Source organism: Lutjanus erythropterus, chromosome 5, assembly GCF_056507025.1.
Source record: "Lutjanus erythropterus isolate fLutEry1 chromosome 5, fLutEry1.hap2, whole genome shotgun sequence".
Lineage (NCBI taxonomy): Eukaryota > Metazoa > Chordata > Actinopteri > Lutjaniformes > Lutjanidae > Lutjanus > Lutjanus erythropterus.
In genome coordinates this window covers 25,019,768-25,039,063 of record NC_139321.1, presented here as the reverse complement: position 1 = coordinate 25,039,063, position 19,296 = coordinate 25,019,768, and the positions used below count along the sequence as shown (strand labels likewise).

The window sequence follows — 19,296 nt, the reverse complement described above, 5'->3', positions numbered from 1 at the left end:
AAGAGCTGTTTCACACTGAAGAACAAGATTTTGCTGAACATGAGGTCATTTTTTAAAGAAACTGATTATGTACTGGGTTTAAAGAATCTCTAACAGTAAGAAATGTGATTGCAATGAACCTGTTTAAGGCCGTTATGTGCCATTATAACCTTTTATCAAAGCACCGACAAACAATTCGGAATATCAGTGATTTAATTATGACAAAGGGAAAAGGAAGCAACAATGTGAAATAAAACATGTAAAATAATTTAATAAATAAAATATCCAGGGGTTTGGTGGATGTAAACATTTGACATACATTATGATACAAAATAAAAGCCAGTTTGCCTCTACTACAGAACATCATAAAATTAAACCTCCACAACAACCTCACACTAGTGCATTATACTAAGGCATACAGTATGTACGGGGTATTTCAATATTACATGAAGTGTTCTGACAATAAATAAAAAACTGACTTGCTCAGATTAGTAAATGGCACTAACATAAGAGCTGGTCGGCATGCATGCCCCTATGCTTCTGACCTAAAATATAAAATGCATTTTTCTATTACATACTTGCTACAACGTACTCTCCTCTCCTTGTTCCCTCCACATGAGTGTTTATTTTTGTTTCTCTCCGTGTTATAATGATTTACTTTTATTTAATCAGAACAAACATTGAGGCAACAGTTTGCGCTCAGAGTAGAATAATTTGCTCCAATTGACATGAAAACAAAGAATTTTATTGTAATGTATTTATATCAGCATGGGCCACTTAATATGAATCTGTTGGTCACATCAGCTGGAAATCAGTGATACAGAGGTCATGACTGTGAGGTCTGATCTGTACGATGTTCAGTGCAACACATTTTTTGTGTTTAATATACTTAAATTTCAGAAGATATGAATGCAGCTCAAACTTCATGTTCTCAATTCTATTTTCAACGTCCTGTCAATTCTGTCCTCTTTCAGAGTGCTGCTATAGTCATAACCAATGACGTTGCAAGTTTAATATGTATATGTTAGATTCCTCCTCAATGCTAGAGGTGCTTAAGTAAAATAGTTTAAGTTAAACAGAGGCTGCCAGAGCCAGAATGTGTTCAAAAGCAACATAAAAATGGCCTCAAAGAAGTCTTGCACTATAATACAAATAACAGGTCCTCTTGGCCAAGAGGCCTTACTCCTATCACAAGTGTAGCTCCTTCACATTTAAAACCTTACCAGCTATACAGTGTATTCAGATAACAGTTTAAATAATGTTCAACAATAAATTCTTCAGACTGGACTAGTGACTTCCTAAAGTACAGGTTGCAATGAAAGCAAGCTCTTCTCTACGGCATCTTCACTGCAGAAGGGATTCGATCACAGCGTCTGGCTTTGCAGATCTTTTCCTGTGTGGAGATGGGTACATGATAAGTGTTATCGACAACTTCACAGAGCTTTCAGCGTTCTCATTTCTCAGAAAATATCATGATAACGACAAATATCATCATGCTAACGCTTCATATCAACATGCTATAAATAAACTTAATTATACAGTGCTATAATATTGTCATGGAAACAGATGAAAAACTGTGAAACCACATGTTGAACTGGCAAAGGGCTAAAATTTTAGCTGCAAGTAAACCTGTACATGATCAGCTAGGAGTGTGAACAAATTACACCAGAATCAGATTTTCGCTTTTCAGTCACTTCATATGTCTTGAGCAAATCAGATGAAGACCAGATATTAAAAAAAAAAACACTGAGTGAAAATGCAACCACAAAGCATTAGAAATGGATTGAAATTTGATTATTAAAAACACATCAGGGAGTGGTTGAGACACACTCGAGCCAGAGGTCAAAAAGTTGTAAATACATCAGTCAAAATGCATACACAACCATTACACAACATTGTGCGGTCTGTGGAAGATTTCTGAGAAATCTTCCCCTGTGATAAGGGCAGCTGAGGCAACATTGAAATTATGCTGCAATCAGCCATCTCTACCTGTCACAAGATAAGCGACAGCAAAAAAAGAAGGGTCGCAATTTCAACATGCACGGCCTGACAGAAGGTGTTAAAAGTGCTGCTGTAGCATTTATTCAATATCCTAGTCAGCGCAACTACTGAGTGGTCTGTATAGGTGAGGGAGCAGCGTTAATGATAGCCTGTGAAGACTCACTTATAGTTAAACCATGTGAGTCATCCATGTGTTTGTGTTTGTTCATGGATAGTTGTTTAGATAGATTGTTTATTAGCTAGCATGCTAAACTGTTACTGTTGCAACTTAACTGCAAAACTGTACATATAGCCCAGGGGACACAAAAGGGATTCAATCAGATTTTTGTCTGGGCTGGCTGCAAAAACACCTCAAGTTTTGTACTTAAGTATGTCACTTGAGGAATTTTGTGCAACACCCTTAAGCGAATCCCTCAGGTAAAAGGAATTTAGGACGAAAAGGTTTTTTTTTAATGGAAAAACCTTAAGGCATTTACTGCATTGAAAGAGTTTTTACAGCAGTTTCCATGGAGACGGTGTTTTCTTGCACTAGTGCTTGTGATAACTGTTACTGCCTTCAGCCAAGAGTCCAAAAAACATTACAATATCTTTTCTGTTCCCGCCAAACGAGAAGATCACTAATTACAGGAACAAATCCAACAAAACTGGTGAGAATAACTTCATCTCTGCACAGAAACTGTTTGCTGTTGAAGCTATAGATATAAACTAGACTGTTAACATGCCCTATATGATAACTTTTTGGGTAACAATAAAGTCTAGCTAGCTAACATGAAGCTGGCTTGATGACATAACTAATCTTTTCATTTAGACGAGGGGTGTAGGACTCAATCACAGAAGGACCCAAAATTTAAAACACAGTCTAAATTGCAAGCCAAACAGAATTAACATTTATTGAACAGTCAAAAACTGTTTTATTCAGAAATATGAATTTGAACAGCCAGACTCCAAGCTTTTTTCTCAATAAAATAAATAAAACTTAAAATATTTTTTTTCTTCAACAAAGCAAAATGAGAATATTTAAGCTTAGAATATTTAAGCTCACATATCCAATCAGCGACAACATTTCTGCTGAGGCTTACATTTGAAAATGCTTGCTTTTTGTCTGGACACAAGATGTCACACACTTAAATCACGCAGTGCTTCAAAAACTCTCCCTCCGTAAAATGGCCGGGCTGATTTGGCTATCTCTTCTGCTGCTATAAAACTAGCTTTCACAGCAGCGTCACTTTGTGATTTTGCTTTTGTGAACATAGCCTGCCGTGACACCAAACTCTTTTTAAACTATTCTGCCTTCTGTAGCTTCTGCTGGTGTGTGCAGGTTTTGTACTTGTCCTGATGTTATGTCTCATAGTGCTGTCTTATGTTATATTCTTTAATTATAGCCACTATAGCTCCACAAACAAGGCACACGGATTTACGGTCTGATGTCGACAAACAGGTACTCTGCCTCCCACCTGCTTTGAAAGTTCCTATTTTCAAAGTCCACTTTTCGTTTGGCCATTTATTTTGGGGGCTAGTTTCAGTGTCACTGTAAAAGTGTTGATTGATGCATTCATCTGCTGACCACTGATCAGTGTGTCATTAAAGCAGCAGGAGGAGGGGTGGTGCACAGGTCTTGACTTACATGGCAGCTGTTGCAGTGCATTGTTGGATTTGTAGTATGAGTGGTGGGAGTGCTATTCATAACAGACACATGAAATTATCTCGCGGGCCGTATATAATTGTATCGCAGGCCGGTTGTGGCCCGCAGGCCTTGAGTTCGACATGTGATTTAGACTATAACCTAATGTGATATAACAGAAATAATCTTTTTAACAGAAATTATTTATTTATTTATGTATTATTATTCATTTATCCCCATTAACTCTGCCATGTTATGGTTAAGATATGGTTAAGATCTACCTTGACTTTTTTTTCCTTACTTTGGTTGGTAAGGTCCTTTGGGCAACAGTTTAATTAACTTAAATGGATTCCTTCAGTATAAGATCAAAAATGAAGTTCAATCAGGTTTGGACATCTTCCAAATGTGCCCTTTCACACATGCAACTCATATTAGGAGACTGTCTGCATCAGATGTGTTTCACATATGAGAAATAACCTGTACGGTTGAGGTGAGGGTTGGCGTCTGTAGAGCACGGACTTATTTGCAATGATGACTGTTTCTGCACTGATATCTCGAAATTAACAAATTGTGATCAAAGTGGGGAAGGATGACAGATGAAGAGATTAGCTGTCTCCAGTGTGTCTGGAGCTGTATTTCTTTTCCCAGGATGGTGAAGTCATGTCAAAGTTGAGCAGGGCATGCTGTCACGATCCTGGAAAAATACATCACTGCCTGGCAGGAGAGACACTCAGTGGTATGCTGCTTTTCTGACTTTATTTGGATGTTTTCACATCATTTCACATGATGAAGAAAGGCATTAAAATGTGAACTAGAAAAATTTGACTTGTATAGGCTGATACTAATCAGCAGTCTGTATGAAAATCAGACTATCAGTGGCTTCACAGGCGAGTAGCTGCACACCATGCAGTGTCATCAACATTCACTCCAGACACTATAGCTGCTCTGTTAATACATTTGTGTTCACACAAACAGCTCTTCCAGGTAGTTACTAGATAAGTGAAGAGTTGCAATGCATGTGCGACAGGGGTTCAAAATAAGGTGAAAACTTTAAAAACTGTGACCTTTTAAACAAAACCTTAAAAGAAAAGACTTAAGAGTGTTTTGTATAACCAATTCTATATTCAGGAAACTTTAACTTGGACTTTAAGGACAATTTTACCTAAGGTGTTTTGTGCAGCTAAATGCTAATGAAAGTACATTGAATCACATCTATTCATGAGTTTCTTGAAGAGGCAAATGTAAATGTGAAGACTAAAGCAGAAAAGAAGCTGTGAGAAAATACACAGAGGCTGATATTTCAGTAACTATCAACAGGATGTGGAATCTCAAGCTGTCTGTGGTCTGTGTTGATAGTATGTTGATTACCTTCGCCCAGTCTTGGGTCGGCCACTTTTGCCACTTTTAGAGGTTCTGGGTCTTTCTAATTTCATCAGGGACTGCCGCATGCTCTCCTCTGTGTAGGCCAGATACACATGGGACAGATCCACTTCAAATGGCTACAGAAGGAGGGACAGAAGAAGAATGAGGTCAAGAAGGGTAAAAAGAAGACGGTTGGGAATATCAGTTGCTACACAAAAACAATGACAAATATACAAAGAACTCACATCTTTTTCTTTTTTGTCTGGAGCAGGGGTTTGTTTTCTCATATTGTTGCCAGTGTATGCAACACATTTCTGACAGACATAAGAAAAAGGACAAGCACACACATTACTTAGAGGTAGTCCTTAACTCAGAGTTGGCATCTTTAAATTCATGTCAATCAAACCACAATCTGCGCATGAGTTATGAAAGATGAGTTCACCAGCTGCCATTCTCCAATGTCTTCATTCCAGTGCACGTAGTTTTCTATCATCTCCTACACAGCAAAACAGGAGAAAATATATAAACTAGAAACAAGGACAGGTATTATCACTGATACAAAGCCAACAATGCTTTTCAAAGGCATACACTTTTTTCAGCTGCTGTTTGTGTGTTTTAAAGGGTAACTTTAGTATTTTTCAACTGGGACCCTATTTTTTTTTTTACATTTATGTGGTTAAGTGACTAATTAGAACAACCAGGAAAACTGAGCCATGTCATCCCTCTGAGCAACCGAATTATGTCCGCTAAAAGTGCTGGTTATTGCCACTGACAGAAGAGAAAGATATAGAAACAGTTGTTTTATTGCTTCTGCCAAACTCACTAGGCTCCCTTTCCAAAACTGTACTTTTAACATTGTCATCCTCATTCAAACTCAAAAATACTAAAACAAAACCAAACAGACCAAAAATCTTGGCTCATCTTTCCACTGTTTCTGCTGTTGGTAACTATTGGAACAGTGGAAGACAAGCAAAGACATTTTTGGTGAGTTTCATTTTGTTTCTGTTAAGTTCGAATGAAGATGACAATGCTAAAATTACAGTTTTACAAAGGGGCTCTCTCTCTCTGTAGTGATTCTTTCAAAAATGTTGTAAACTGAAGCAGATTCTCGGTGTCACTGGGTGTCCTCTGTCTATTTGTATTTGTGCAATGTGTGCTGGCCTGTACACATTTGTGATTTCACAGGTTCAAGATGTTGTGAACGATGTACATGCCAGTCCCACTAGGTTATTTACATTAAAAAAAAAAAAAAAACTAAGCATATTCCACTAAAATTAATCGTATAATGCATCGATTAATTAATATTGACTAAAGCAGCTTTTTTATGGTATGTCTCTTTGTGTGCACAGATGTGAGGGAACAATACAAGTCATAGGTATTGAGCAAAAGCAAAATAATGAAAATCAGACAGAGTCATGGTGATTCAAATGTGAATAAGCATTCACACCTGGTATTCCTGGGGAATAAAGTTGTCTATGATGAGCATCTGGAGCCGCAGCTCTCGGCTCAGCTGGCGGATGTTCTCTAGGAGACCCTCGATCTCTCTGTGATGCTCTTGCTGCAGATCTGCCATCTAATAGACAAAACATGAAGACCACAGTGGATCAATTAGTTTAAAAACTAACTTGAATGTTGTAACTCATCAGTTCAAGGTCTGGTTTAAAAAATATTTTATTCATAGGAATTCAGTCTCTAATTTAAAAAAAAAAAAAAAATCAGTGTCTAGGGAGACAAAAATGAGCCTACATGCTGTAAAATTGTCCCTGCTGCCCTGATGGGGGGTGTTAAATGTATGATCTTTCTCAGTGTTACGTTTTAATTTAATGTTTACCTCTGATTTGGCAGCCATCAGCATGGTCCATACTTTCTTCAGCTTCTTGGTCTTTCCTTGAGCTTCCTCCTGCAGACTAGTGTACTTCTCCTCTATGTCCAGACGTTCTTGCTGTTTTGAGAAGGATCAGCGATTAAGCAAAATCAAGCTCCTTCTGCTAGCAGAATTTTTTCAGGTTTCAAGTTTAATTTAAGTCCTTTTTAAGGCCCATATGAATGCATTTGAAGATCTATTTCATGTCCATTCTAGCAAAAAAAAGTACATAGTACAAAGAACAAGGATATGAAGGAAAATCTTTCAGTCCCAGAATTACTTGCACAGTAAATTGATATATTCACATTCAACATGAATGTATACGTCTTCATTGCTTTTATATGACTGATGTTTAGCTACTGTGTGTTCAGTTGACAGCACCTCCACTTTTAATGTTAGGTCAGGTCTGAGGGTACTTACCAGAGCTAGAGCTTCACAGGAAAACAGTGTTGCAGAATCTCCCAAACAATGTAAATGAATGGTGACTAGTTTTTGGGGGGAGAGATTCTGCAGCATTGTTTTCTTGTGAAACTCCAGCAGTGTTTTGTGGACTAAAAAACTAAACCTGACCTTCAAATGGCATGAGGGTGAGTAGATAATGACTGAATTCTCATTTTGGGTGAACTATGCCTTTAATGCAACTTTATAAACATAACAAGAGTACAACAACAATTCAGATAGTTGGATTTTAGTCTTTTTAAGTGTCAACAGAAACCTTGTGTAGTCTGTAATCACGATTGTAAAGAACCTATATGGGGTCAAAATGAGGTCTTAGAACGAGTTTAAACCCAAAATTAGCATCATGTCAAACTGAACAAAGGATACACAGAGAGGGAGACAGTGACTATGAGCTTCTAACCATATTTTCACTGTATATCAAGCTACTGTTGATTTGACATGTTATGTGGCCTCTGTGGTGTCTGATGCAATATTGGGAGAGTTGTAGACAGCTGATGTTACATGTGTGGGTGAAGATGGCACTATTCTAAATTGGAATAGAAACTGATTTTTTTTTTAATGCCCACACAAACGAATCATCTTGCAACTAACAACTTTCAGAGTCAGTTGATTATTTTCTCCAAACCCCAAATTGACTTCCTCAAATGTTTTGTTTTACTGTAACCCAAAAATATTCAGTTTACTGCCATAGAGTAGTAGAAAAAAACAGAAAAAAACACAATTAAGAAGCTGGAATCAGAGACTTTTGACTTTTCTTCTTAAAACTACTCAAACCAATTTAGCGATTATCAAAGTAGGTGCCAATTACTAATCAATTAACTGTTGCTGCTCTGATCATCTTATATCTTGATTTTGGTTAAATTGTTAATTCAGTTGTTTACTAAAGACACATCAGTAAATAAAAAAAAAACAGCATCAAGCATTTAACTCCAGGATGTTGGTAGACATATTATTTGGTTACTTTAACTGCACTACAGTTTCAATATGAACACGTTCATGTAATCATGAACAGCCTGAAAAGCCTTTGTCAGGACTTGTCATCAGCTGATCCACTTACTGGCTGGATACATTTTTTGAAAAATGGTATTGTGTGGATCCAACTATGCTAACTGTCATCCATCCATACCTCTTTCTCCTCCAGCTCCTTCCTAAGCTGCTCCGCTCTCCTGCGACGTTCTTCCAGTTCGTTGTTGGACTCCTGCAAAAGCTTCTCCTGCTCCTCTGCCTTGGCCAGGAGGTCCACCCCACCCACAATCACCTTCTTCTCTAAGGCTGACAATTTCTCTAGCAGAAGGTGATGCTCCTGCCTGAGGAATTACAGGTGGATAAAGCATCAAATGGGTGGTTATTACATTACCAAATCCAGATTATTTGACTTGTACCATCATCAACATTTAGTCCATTAGAACCCCCCGCATTTTTTTTCATGAACTCACTGGGCTTTCAGAAGGTCCTTCTCCCTCTTCTCCAGCTCTGCTCTTGCCTTGTTTCTCTCCTCTTCCTCCATGTCCAGCTTGGCCTCCAGGGCCTTTCTTTCCTCTTCAATCTTTGCCTGCATCTCCACCATCTTGTCTGGGGAAACCTTCTTCCTCCCTTAAGAGATACACAGAAGAAACCATTGTGTCTTTTTAATTGACAGGTTGTTTTGTTGTATTCATCAGTCTATAGGTTAGAGTGCTTTAAATGCAGATGTATTCAGTTTATACTGTGTGTTTTGAATAAGCACTAGTAATATTTAATATGTGCATGTGTGAAGTCAAACTTAAGAGTTTTTTTGAAGGAACCTCAGTCATAACAGTGAGTGCAAATGCACAAAGTTCTGACTTGCTAATGCATAGTGTTAAATAGTTATTGTTAGTGTAAGTAAAAATTGAAAATAAGGGCAACTTTTAATGACGATGGCTATGAAGATGGAGAACATGAGACCCATAAGTGGCAGTCATAAAGAATATAGACAGACAGAAAAATGTTAACAGCGATTGGACAATAAGTAATCAGTCATAATCAGTAATTAGTCAGAGTTAGTGAAATAGCTACTGAAACACATGGCAGCCATCTGGATATTTTATGCGAGTAGAGGCACCACTGCTACAGGACAGTTGGACTACGTAGATTCTTACACCAACCTCTTTCTTCTTGAATTAAGAGGTGTATAGCAAGCCAGACAGGCGGTATTTGCACCACGAGGAGAAGAGAGAGAGAGAGAGAGACAAAGAGCAACACATTACAGAGTCATCTTGGAAGTCTTATGACTGGACAGCTTGGAACACCACATAAGAGACAAGGTGTGGGAGAGAGACAAGTTTCAAATATAACAAAATGCAAGTCAAGAAGTGACAGTGAACAGACATGAGGAATACACAGACAAAATAACGTCACATAATGATACTTAATGTGGGTGAATTGCGTCTTTGAGAGACCGAAATTACACGTAACTTGACAGATAACTCAAAGCCTAGCAGAGGTAAAGGCTGAAACTAAATATTTCATGCTGAAACAGCCTATGGTAAATAAACTGTGGTCTTTTATGTCATGCTACTTAAAATACTGTCAATCCTTTGGACAGATTTGAAGTCTAATTTGAATTCAGGGATCGGACCCAACACATTTTTGTCAATACTTGCACAACAGGAAACTTTGCAAGCATTTTCATGTAAGTCGCAACAATATCTGGGACATAAAATTAGGAGTGTAGTCAGTAGCAGTGGGGGGATCTGGGCTGTGAGCCTACAGGAATGGTAGAGACACAGGGAAAGAATAAAGCCCCTTTCACACATGCAATGTAATTCATAAATGCGCCATCAAAATTCTCTGTTAATTTGCTTACTCAGGACCTTACACAGCTCAAGTGTCAAGTAAATGAACTGGTTAGTTCTAAAAAAAAAAACAAAAACAAAAAAAACACAATTCTGTAAGTTCCTGAATTAATAAAGCAATTCAAATTCAAACACGATCACATCCCACAACTCTGTGAAGTTATTGATTTAGAAAATATAGAAATAGAAAATATGTAGCAAATATAATCTGCATTTGGATCTAGATCTGTATTGTAACACATAAACCCCATTTACACCTGGTATAAACTGGGATCTGTACCTGGATATTTTATTCTGATAATAAATGGTCCAATCTTGTCTTCATGTTTACACCTGGTATTTTAATGCATTCTTGTTGTCATCATTGAGTGACTGGAGGCGGCAGAAACACACAAACACACAAAATATATGTCAAAAAAGGAAAAACACAGTTCGCAGACTGTACAATGCTCTCATGAATATTTATTCATATACAGTACCACCATGAGATGTCTCAGGCAATGAAGAAGGGCTTATGCCTGAATCATCAAATGTACATCAATAAATGCTTATGGAAATATTATTAGTGTGCAAACTCTACTTTTCCTTTTGTTCTATTTTGAGGTGGATGTAAATCAGCCCCAGACTGCCTTTAAAAATCACAGAGTTGTTTAATTAGGATAAACTTAATAGCTTTCTAAAACACAATCTGCAATATATTCGTAATTATTTGACCCGTCATGTAAATTCATCAGTTACTCCTTTCTTTGTCTTTTTCACTTAGTGCGTTGCAGTACCGTCACATAATCTACTCAGTGAGATCAATTACGCCTTGTTAACATGTTAACAACATTCATTTCCCGCTTGTATCACATGTTAATACCAGGAATAAATGGGGTAATTTTGACAGATGGTGACAGATAACTATGGAAGACGGAATAAATAAAGATGCGACAAAGTCCTTTACAGGGAAGGGCTAGTGGTTAAGGTGCCAGCCATTAACCACAGTATCCTTGGTTTACATCTGACTGGAAAATTTGCATGTAATGCCCCATTTCTCTCTTGCGTCATTTCCTGTCTATGTCATCAAAGCATAAAATAAAATATCCCCCCAAAACATCATATTCAAAAGAAATCCTTGGATTTGAGTCTGCATCAAGAACTAATGACTTCTTCGTTCGCCATAGCATCAACTTCGAACGCCAAACACATTATAATATGAATCATATCCACCCTTCCTTAGACAGCTCAGCAAATTCACAAACTATTTAAGAAGCACAAGGCTAGCAACTTAATGAAGCCAACCATTTTAAAAAGGAAATACTATGAATGACTCAAGGTGTCATCAGGAAATCCCCCTAAGAAAACCACCTACCTACACAGTGAAAAAAACACTCATCAAACACATCACTCACTCTCAATTTTCGACTTGACAACCGGTTACAAAATATCAACAGAAAAACTATTAAAGCTACAAATAGCATACAAGCAAATCAGCAACTGAAGAGGAGGAAAGCAGTCTGGCTACTGACAGACAGAAGCACACTGCAGAATACTTTGTCATATTTATTTTATGATAAAATTGATAAGCAGCATCGCTCGAGAGTGTTTGACAACTACAGAGAATGCTTAAATGGGGGCAAGCCTCCCCAAGCACTGCCTGAGGTCAGCAATCAAGTAATAGAGATAAACAGCCGATCGGCTGCAAAATCTGCTTTTTAATCATCTTGACAGCCCGCACGATATGAGAACAGATATAATATTCATCCTTCATTTCTTTTACAACTTGATAACCTCCAGCTGTGATTTCATGATAGGAAGAACAAAATCTGAATTGGTCTCAAGCAAGTGACACTGGAGCTCAGTGTAAACGTAAAAAAAATCCTGCCTTACATTTCTGTCCAAAAATTTTTACGGGTTCTATGTGTGAAAAGGGCTTAGGTTTGTGAGCAGGTGGGTTGGTAGAGCAGAGTGCTGCTCCAACTCACTATTCTGAGGTTTGTCCTCAGTGTGCAGTTGTACTGAGGATGAGCAGGCAAACTCTGAGCTATTATTGCTGCTGCTGCTGCTGCTGCTGCTGCCACTGTCTGGAAAAACAAGCAGAGGAAGCACCATTCCCACGAACGCCCACAGAGAGAAACAGGTAGAGGGAGAGATGTAGAGCTCTAAAAGCCATTGGTTTGCAGGGCTTAAAGCAAAATATAGGTGCTTTACTATGAGGAAGCTGTGGGTCCACACATGCAAAATGCAGTTGCAGCTCCATACTCACAGGAGCAGAATGATTTGGTGTTTACTAATTCAGAGTAACAAAATACTACAATGCTGGGAGCAAAAAACCATCTCAAAAACATTACTGATCTTTGTTCATCTATATGCGACACTTTGCACTTCAAAGCATAGAATAGTAGAAGGTGAGAATACAAGGGAAACTCCTAAATTACAACAGTGTTTTTGTGGATGGCAGTAAACACAGACTAGAGTCAAACTGGTGACCTACTTCAGCTTGATATTCATGAGGAGTTGAATGTTGACTCATATTACAACTAACTACTGATGAGAGATTAAACTAGATACACACAAATTATGCAGCTGTATTTCAAACTATTTATCAAAACCACATATGGAGCCGCAGCATTAAAAAATAGCTTATGAAGATAGCATCAGCAGATTTAGTCTTTTGCACTATTGCACACTTGCATGTATGTGTGCATTAATTACAAATTCTTACCTTTTCTTCTCCTGCGGACTTCTCCTGCCTCTGCCCCTTCATCATCACCTTCATCCATCTCCTCTGATCCACTGCCCTCTGAGCCAGAGATCTCTTCACCTAGAATTACACAAAACAGTATTTCAAAAAGCCATGAGTCAGTCTTTAACCAAGTACTTGTAATGCAAACAGCGTGATTATTTTTTGTTGTCTGGCTCATTACCTTCCACCAGTTTCTTCTTTAGCTCCTCAATCTCCTTCTGAAACTGGCGCAACAGGGCATCCTTAGGGTCCTCATTGATCCTGGCTTTGTTCTTAATGTTTTTAGCCCTATTAGCGTAGCGCAGAGTGCTGATGGTTTCATCATAGTTATAGTCTGCGGGGCCTATATTTGCACACTGTTGGGGAAAAGTTTGTCATTTAAAAAGAGAGGCAAAACTGTAAAATGTCAAGAAGAATAAAAAATACTTAGTTGAATAAAATGCTTAGAAAATTTCAACTTGTAAATGTACTGATAGGGGTGGGAATCAAGAACAGGTTCCAGTTTGAAACTAATTACAAATTGTTCATTAGAATCATATGATTTTGACCTTATCAATTCCTTTTAGCATGCAGGCATGTTTTTCTCACAGTTGCAGATTGCCAACCAATGGCGTTAAACTTGTGTGGAGGCTCGCAACTAAAAGAGTCATGACAGACAGGACGAAACTGTGAAAGCATGGCCTCATTTCCCAGAGAAAGATGACGACACTGCTAGTTGTAATGTCTATAAATAAGGGTGGAAAAACTTATGCTGAAACATCTTCCTACACGACATGGCCTTTAATTACAGGAATGCCATGTGTTTAAAACTCTATGAGTGACACTGCTTCCCAACCAAGCAGCATGTCCAGTACAGAAGGTAAATAGCCTATGTTATATTAATATTAGGGCCATGCAGGAAGGCTTAGCAGATTTTTTCTTTGACTAAGACAATCCAAATAAGAACAAATGCCGAACAAATATTTTCTCATTTCATTCACACCTGAGTCAAATGCATGCCTTTTTTGCTACCCCACACAGAAAATTGTCCAGAAATCAGTAAGGGAACTGATAGAGAATAAGACTGACAAGCAGAATAAATAATGGTATTGGTATTAATAAAATCAATTCCCATCCCTGTTAATTGCTCTCAAAATGAAACACTCATTTCACAAGTTTCACAAGTTTTTTGTGCAACTCATACTCAAATGCACACGGAACTGTTTTAACTTTCACTCTACCATCATGGTCTTAGAGTTTCCTCCTAGCGAATCCTGCAGCAGACGGGTTAGTTTAGAGTTCCTGTAGGGCACATGTGTGCTCTTGCCATCCACCAGGGCAGAGATGACGTTACCAAGAGTGGAGAGAGAGAGATTGATTTTTGTTGCCTCCTTTAAACGCTGACCTGTGGCTCCAGTCTTGCCCTGTCTTTCTGAACCCTGCAGGGGAAGGGTGGCAGATTAATTGATGGTGATCAGATGGATTGTGAGTGATAAGGCATACATCATAGTTTCATCTGTATGATCTCATTTACTAAGCATCAAGTTTACTCATCTATTTCTGGTGCCAGATACGTACTGCAAGATCGACCAGATGAAGTTTTCCCATGCGCACATGCTGGTTTCCATCCACACCTTTCTCACTGCACTCGATGGTGATGGTGAAGATAGCATGAGAACGGGAACTGTGTTCATTCATGTTGGTGGCACCGACAGACCCTAAATACAGTAAAATATGTGATCAGACAATATGCCTCATGAGTCAATATCTGAGCTGAAATTTGATTTTTAAATCAAGTACAGTGCACATTTTGAACATTCCAGTTTGGAACAGGCTAATTTCTTGGCCCCTGGTTACACACACACACACACACACACATATTTTCTATATATTTATATATATATTTATATATGCTTTACTGTTGTTGTACAGCTTTAACTATTTCTTTACAAATTCAGATAATTAATTAAAAATATAAATCAACTAATAAATGATTATGTATTTTTAGGGATTCCACTACCAGGCAGTATATTACATATTTGAAATTAGCCCCAATATTGAAGTGATGAACACATTAATGCATCATATTACATAATATAATAATCTGGTGATACAGATTATTCTGAAATGGGCCATTCTACATGCAATGTGCTGTTGTCATGATCAGTGATGTTGATTACATTGACGAGAATCAGCCCCAGCTGCTTCACAAACCATCTTCGCCTGTTTATTCTAAATTTATCAATAATATTATAATATTGAACGCGCAAGTCCAAATTTGTGCACCAAAATTGACACTGGACTTCTTCAGGTCCCCAGCAATTCACCTGCCAGATTTGAAGTAGACTGGATAAACAATTCTCCAGATAGGCAAATGACACATGTACAAACAAAAAAAGAACAGAGATTCCTTGCTTTAGATGATTACCTTTGCATCTTCTACAGGGAATGGGAATGCAATGTCACAGACTGTGAGTTGGTCATTCTTGGAGGACATCCACCGTGACATGTACACTGTTATCATCTAGGGAGGTAGCCTCAACCCACTCAACTCTTTCTGATGCAGTTTATCTTCAATGCCAACAATATAGTATAGTCGACTGTAACTTATGCTACATATATAGTCACCTCTTGCTTATGTCAAGAGCCTCTCTTAATAGGGATTTGTCTTTCACATGCACTTCATGCATTTCTAATGATTAATGATTAACAGATGACAAATCACCGGGTGATAATAACAGATAATTACAACTACATATGCTATCCTCTAAAGATGGCGGTGCTGCATTTGAATGTGCCGCAATTCCCATTCCCTATTCAAGCATTTTAAGACTACTAAGTATTTTTGCACACAAGTCTATTGTATTTGCATACACTGTATTTTAAATAAAGAAATAATTAGAGATTTTATTCTATGCACATCAATTAGCTGAATCCACACAATCCTGCAAGAGTATAGCCTCTATAATGTTTGTCTGTCTGTACATGTTTTAGCATGTATCAGTCAGATAAAAAATTTCAGTGAAATGTTTAGATCAAATATTTGATTTTGTGTGTATCCATTTCCTCTGTGTGTTGGGTTATTCTGCTTACGGTTTTTGTGGCCCAGCGTCATAATTCTGTCCATATCATCAGCATTGTTCACAACGTAACCAGAGAGGTCTTTGATATACACGCCAACATCTGGTCTTTCTTTCACCTATAATGGAAAAAATTGAAAACAAGGAAATCCATTCAGCTATGTTCTGCAAGGTTTGCCATTTGGAAGAATTAATGTAATGCCCATTACGACAGATCCTCCAAGACAGGTTTATTACTAATCACTGAGTTTCCTGTTTAAGTGTTGAACTTAAATATCCTTTTACCTCTAGCCTCTGCATCTGGTCCTTGCCCAACAAGTCGCGCACTTCCTCATTGTAAATCTCCAAGTATGAAACACGAACCAAAAATCTGTAGAAGTTAAATGTGTATTAAAAGTCAAATAAAAGCAAAACTGAAATGTAAAACTGTAAATGGCAAACAGGCCCTGTGAATAAATATTTCACTGATAACACTCATGCCCTGATACTCATACTTAAAAATGCTTAACCCTGTCCACCATTATATCTCATAACAGTACAGTCAGGTTGCGTGTGGTGGAACGTGAATGTCTTAAAAAATAAACCACACCAAAGTTTTCACTTAATTTTGCCGAGTGTTTGCTGATTGATTGCTTTCTTACCTTGTGTCGCCCTCTGCCTTGGCAATGTGACCAAAAATATGAGCAAAGGAGTTTGGAATTATCCCTCTGAGTTCTGGCACTGCTCTCACCCCCTCCATGGTGAAGGTTTTTCCTGTGCCAGTTTGCCCATAAGCAAAAATGGTGCCTGAAATTAACAACGGAGGCAAAAAAAATATGACAGATAATAATGAAAACACAGATTTGAGAATTATGTGTAGTATGTGTCAAAATAATGTCTCACACAGTTGATGCAGTCTTCACACTAAGGGAGCAGATTTTACACCATGATTTATTAATTAAAAAAAGAGACAGCAAATACTGGGGCCAAAGATTTTCAGACAATAATGGAAAATAATTTTTTATTACTCAAAATCATAGCTAATATTTATCTGCTGCAATAACATTTGATTTGACAGATTGTGTAAAATCATTTAATTTGAACTATCAAAAGAGCCATTTTGGCCTAACAAGAAAAAACAAAAAAAACCATCCACCTGGAGGTGCAACTATTAATTCTCTGTTTTCCTCTGAGACTTTTCTTCTTTAGATTTAGCATCCATGACTTACTTAGGGAGACTGAAGATGAGCCACTGTCAAAATTTTGAGGAAAAGGCCCTTAGGCATAGAGATAGGCTATGATGCAAATTTTAGCTGACAAAATATGACATTATTTATTATTTGGTGTATAGATTACATATTTTTACAATTGGGGGATGTAAGAATCACTTCAGGTCTACAATGATTTTTCTAAATAACCATTATTCATTTCCATATAATTTCTGTCAAAAGCACAGCCACTGGAAAGGAGCAAAATACTGTATAAAACCCATGGGATGTTTGTTAAGTTTTTTTAAGTACTTTACTAGAAAAAATAAATGATCATTTGAAGAGTCAGAACTGTTCTTTGTTCTTATTGTAAAGGTGATGCCAGTTAGATGTGCTTCATCAGAGCTATGGAAAATAAAATCATCCATTTTGCTCCCTACATATTGGCCATTCTTACAGTCAGGTGTGGATACACTTCTTTTAAAAATACAAAAGCGCAAAATTATCAGTTATCATATCAATATTGGCCATGAGAATCAGGTAATTATCGGTTATCTGTATAGGCCGAAAAAAATCAATCATATTGTGCCTAATGAAAATGATAGGTAGTGCAAAACGTTTTAGCATACCATTGTAACCCTCTAACACTGAGTCAACGATGGGACGGGCTGTGAGATTGTACACATCCAGCTGTTTGCTGTCTGGTCCAAACACGGTGTCAAATGTGAAGGTCTTGGGAGGCTCCTGAGGAGTTTCCAGTTTGTTAACTGTTATGGTCCCGCGAATCTCGTCCACAATGACGGCCTGCTTGTGGCCCATCACCTTTTCTTTCTGGTTGAGGGGACGACATCTCACCACCACCTTGACATTATCATTGACCTCCTGCTTGTCAGGTTTGTCAAGCTTATTGCTCTGAGAAAAAAAAAGAGATATTGTGGTGACATATTATAGTTTAGCGACAATTAACTAGCAAACATACGATTTCTGTTGACCAACTTGGACATAAGGGCATAAATGTCAACCTGTTAAAAATAAACACAAAGCTAGCTTGTTCTTAACGTGATCAGAAGCTAGCTATCACAATTTTAAAGTAATCTGCTAACGTCATGTCTCTGTCGTTTGCTGGGTTGCTATGCAGACAGACGTTACTAACGTAGACGTTAACGCTAGCTAACGTTAACTGACTAGCACAATATACGACCAAAAACTAGCCTAATTTGGACAGCTATTTTCCGTAGAAGTCCTACATTGACAAAACTTAATGTTAACTGATTTGTTGTGAAATTGTTGTTGGAAATCCCCAATGTTGGGACCAGTATACCATTTCCTTGTGACCCGCAGATACGCTAACGATGCTAACCGGTTAGCATCACATCAGTGAGGTCGGAGGAAGGGAGGAACCCCTTGGCAAACAAAACAAAAAATGCAAACGCAGGTAGCGACTTACCGGCATTGTGAGAGTGCAGAAAGGCGATTGTAGTGTTTGTGTTATGACAATGAAATGTTTGTAAAGCTTTGTTCATTGGACTGCAGGTTATCCGGGGAGTTTAAATGCCAGCGCAGTGCCCATATCATCAAAGGCTCACATCCGATAGCAGCTTGTTGTCAGGTCTGAGTCACAATGCGCATGCGCTAAAGGGACCTTTACTATAGCACTTAATGTAGCTTTAGTGAATCTGTGCTGTGCAGTAGGATTGAAGTTATAGTAGGTTAAGTCCAAGCACAAAACTCCACTCTATGTCCATACACCTGATGAAGATGACAGTATTAACCTGCTGAGGTGCCCCAGTGAAAAGCTTGGGCGCTAGGCCTTCATTAACCCCCCCATTCCTCCCACTTTCTGTGCTTGTGCTTTGTGTATGACATCCTGCCTAGCCCCAAGTTTGCTGTGTTAATTATAAACACATAGATTTGGCACATACGGCCCATTCTGTCTGCATGATGCTGAAATGTACATGGTCCTGAAACTAGAATTTCATTAGATTTTAATTTTCATTAGGCTGATAATATGATTTTATTACAGCCTAACTGGTGTTGTATATACATCAGCAGGTAAATAACAACAACAAAAAACAAAAAAAAACAAAAGAACATGATTCACTGCTTTCTTCTTGCTGATGGCACTCCCTCACTTCATTCAGTCTTTTGGTCTCTCATCCTCTCTCCCATTTGTTGATGGAGGGCCCAAATTTGGTGGTGTGTTTACAAACAATGCTGCAT

The 19,296-nt window shown here is 38.0% G+C and overlaps 1 protein-coding gene across 2 annotated transcripts; it reads right to left on the bottom strand.

The window, feature by feature from the left end:
• Positions 1-174: 174 nt before the first annotated feature.
• On the bottom strand, positions 175-18,697 carry kif3a (kinesin family member 3A). 2 transcript variants are annotated; one of them, XM_084719357.1, is made up of 19 exons: positions 18,524-18,697; positions 17,706-17,988; positions 16,531-16,675; positions 16,175-16,259; positions 15,903-16,008; positions 14,388-14,527; positions 14,051-14,248; positions 13,012-13,186; positions 12,810-12,908; positions 12,070-12,168; positions 9,413-9,421; positions 8,723-8,879; positions 8,413-8,593; positions 6,795-6,905; positions 6,411-6,536; positions 5,406-5,459; positions 5,209-5,277; positions 4,970-5,100; positions 175-1,372 (listed from the first exon to the last, which is right to left on the bottom strand). In XM_084719357.1, the coding sequence occupies exons 1-19, from the start codon at positions 18,527-18,529 to the stop codon at positions 1,324-1,326; spliced, it is 2,223 nt and encodes a 740-aa protein (XP_084575483.1). In that variant the 5' UTR covers positions 18,530-18,697; the 3' UTR covers positions 175-1,323. The 2 variants fall into 2 exon arrangements, with proteins under 2 accessions (XP_084575483.1, XP_084575482.1); XM_084719356.1 differs by lacking the exons at positions 9,413-9,421; positions 12,070-12,168.
• Between the last annotated feature and the right edge of the window lie 599 nt (positions 18,698-19,296).

Bases quoted from the DNA above. Each gene is read 5' to 3' on its own strand.
- kif3a (XM_084719357.1), bottom strand. The intron at 16,260-16,530 runs GTAAGAAAGCAA...TAACTTCTACAG, and splicing joins AAGGCAGAGGGCGACACAAG to ATTTTTGGTTCGTGTTTCAT. The intron at 1,373-4,969 runs GTAATCAACATA...ATCTCCACACAG, and splicing joins CGACCCAAGACTGGGCGAAG to GAAAAGATCTGCAAAGCCAG.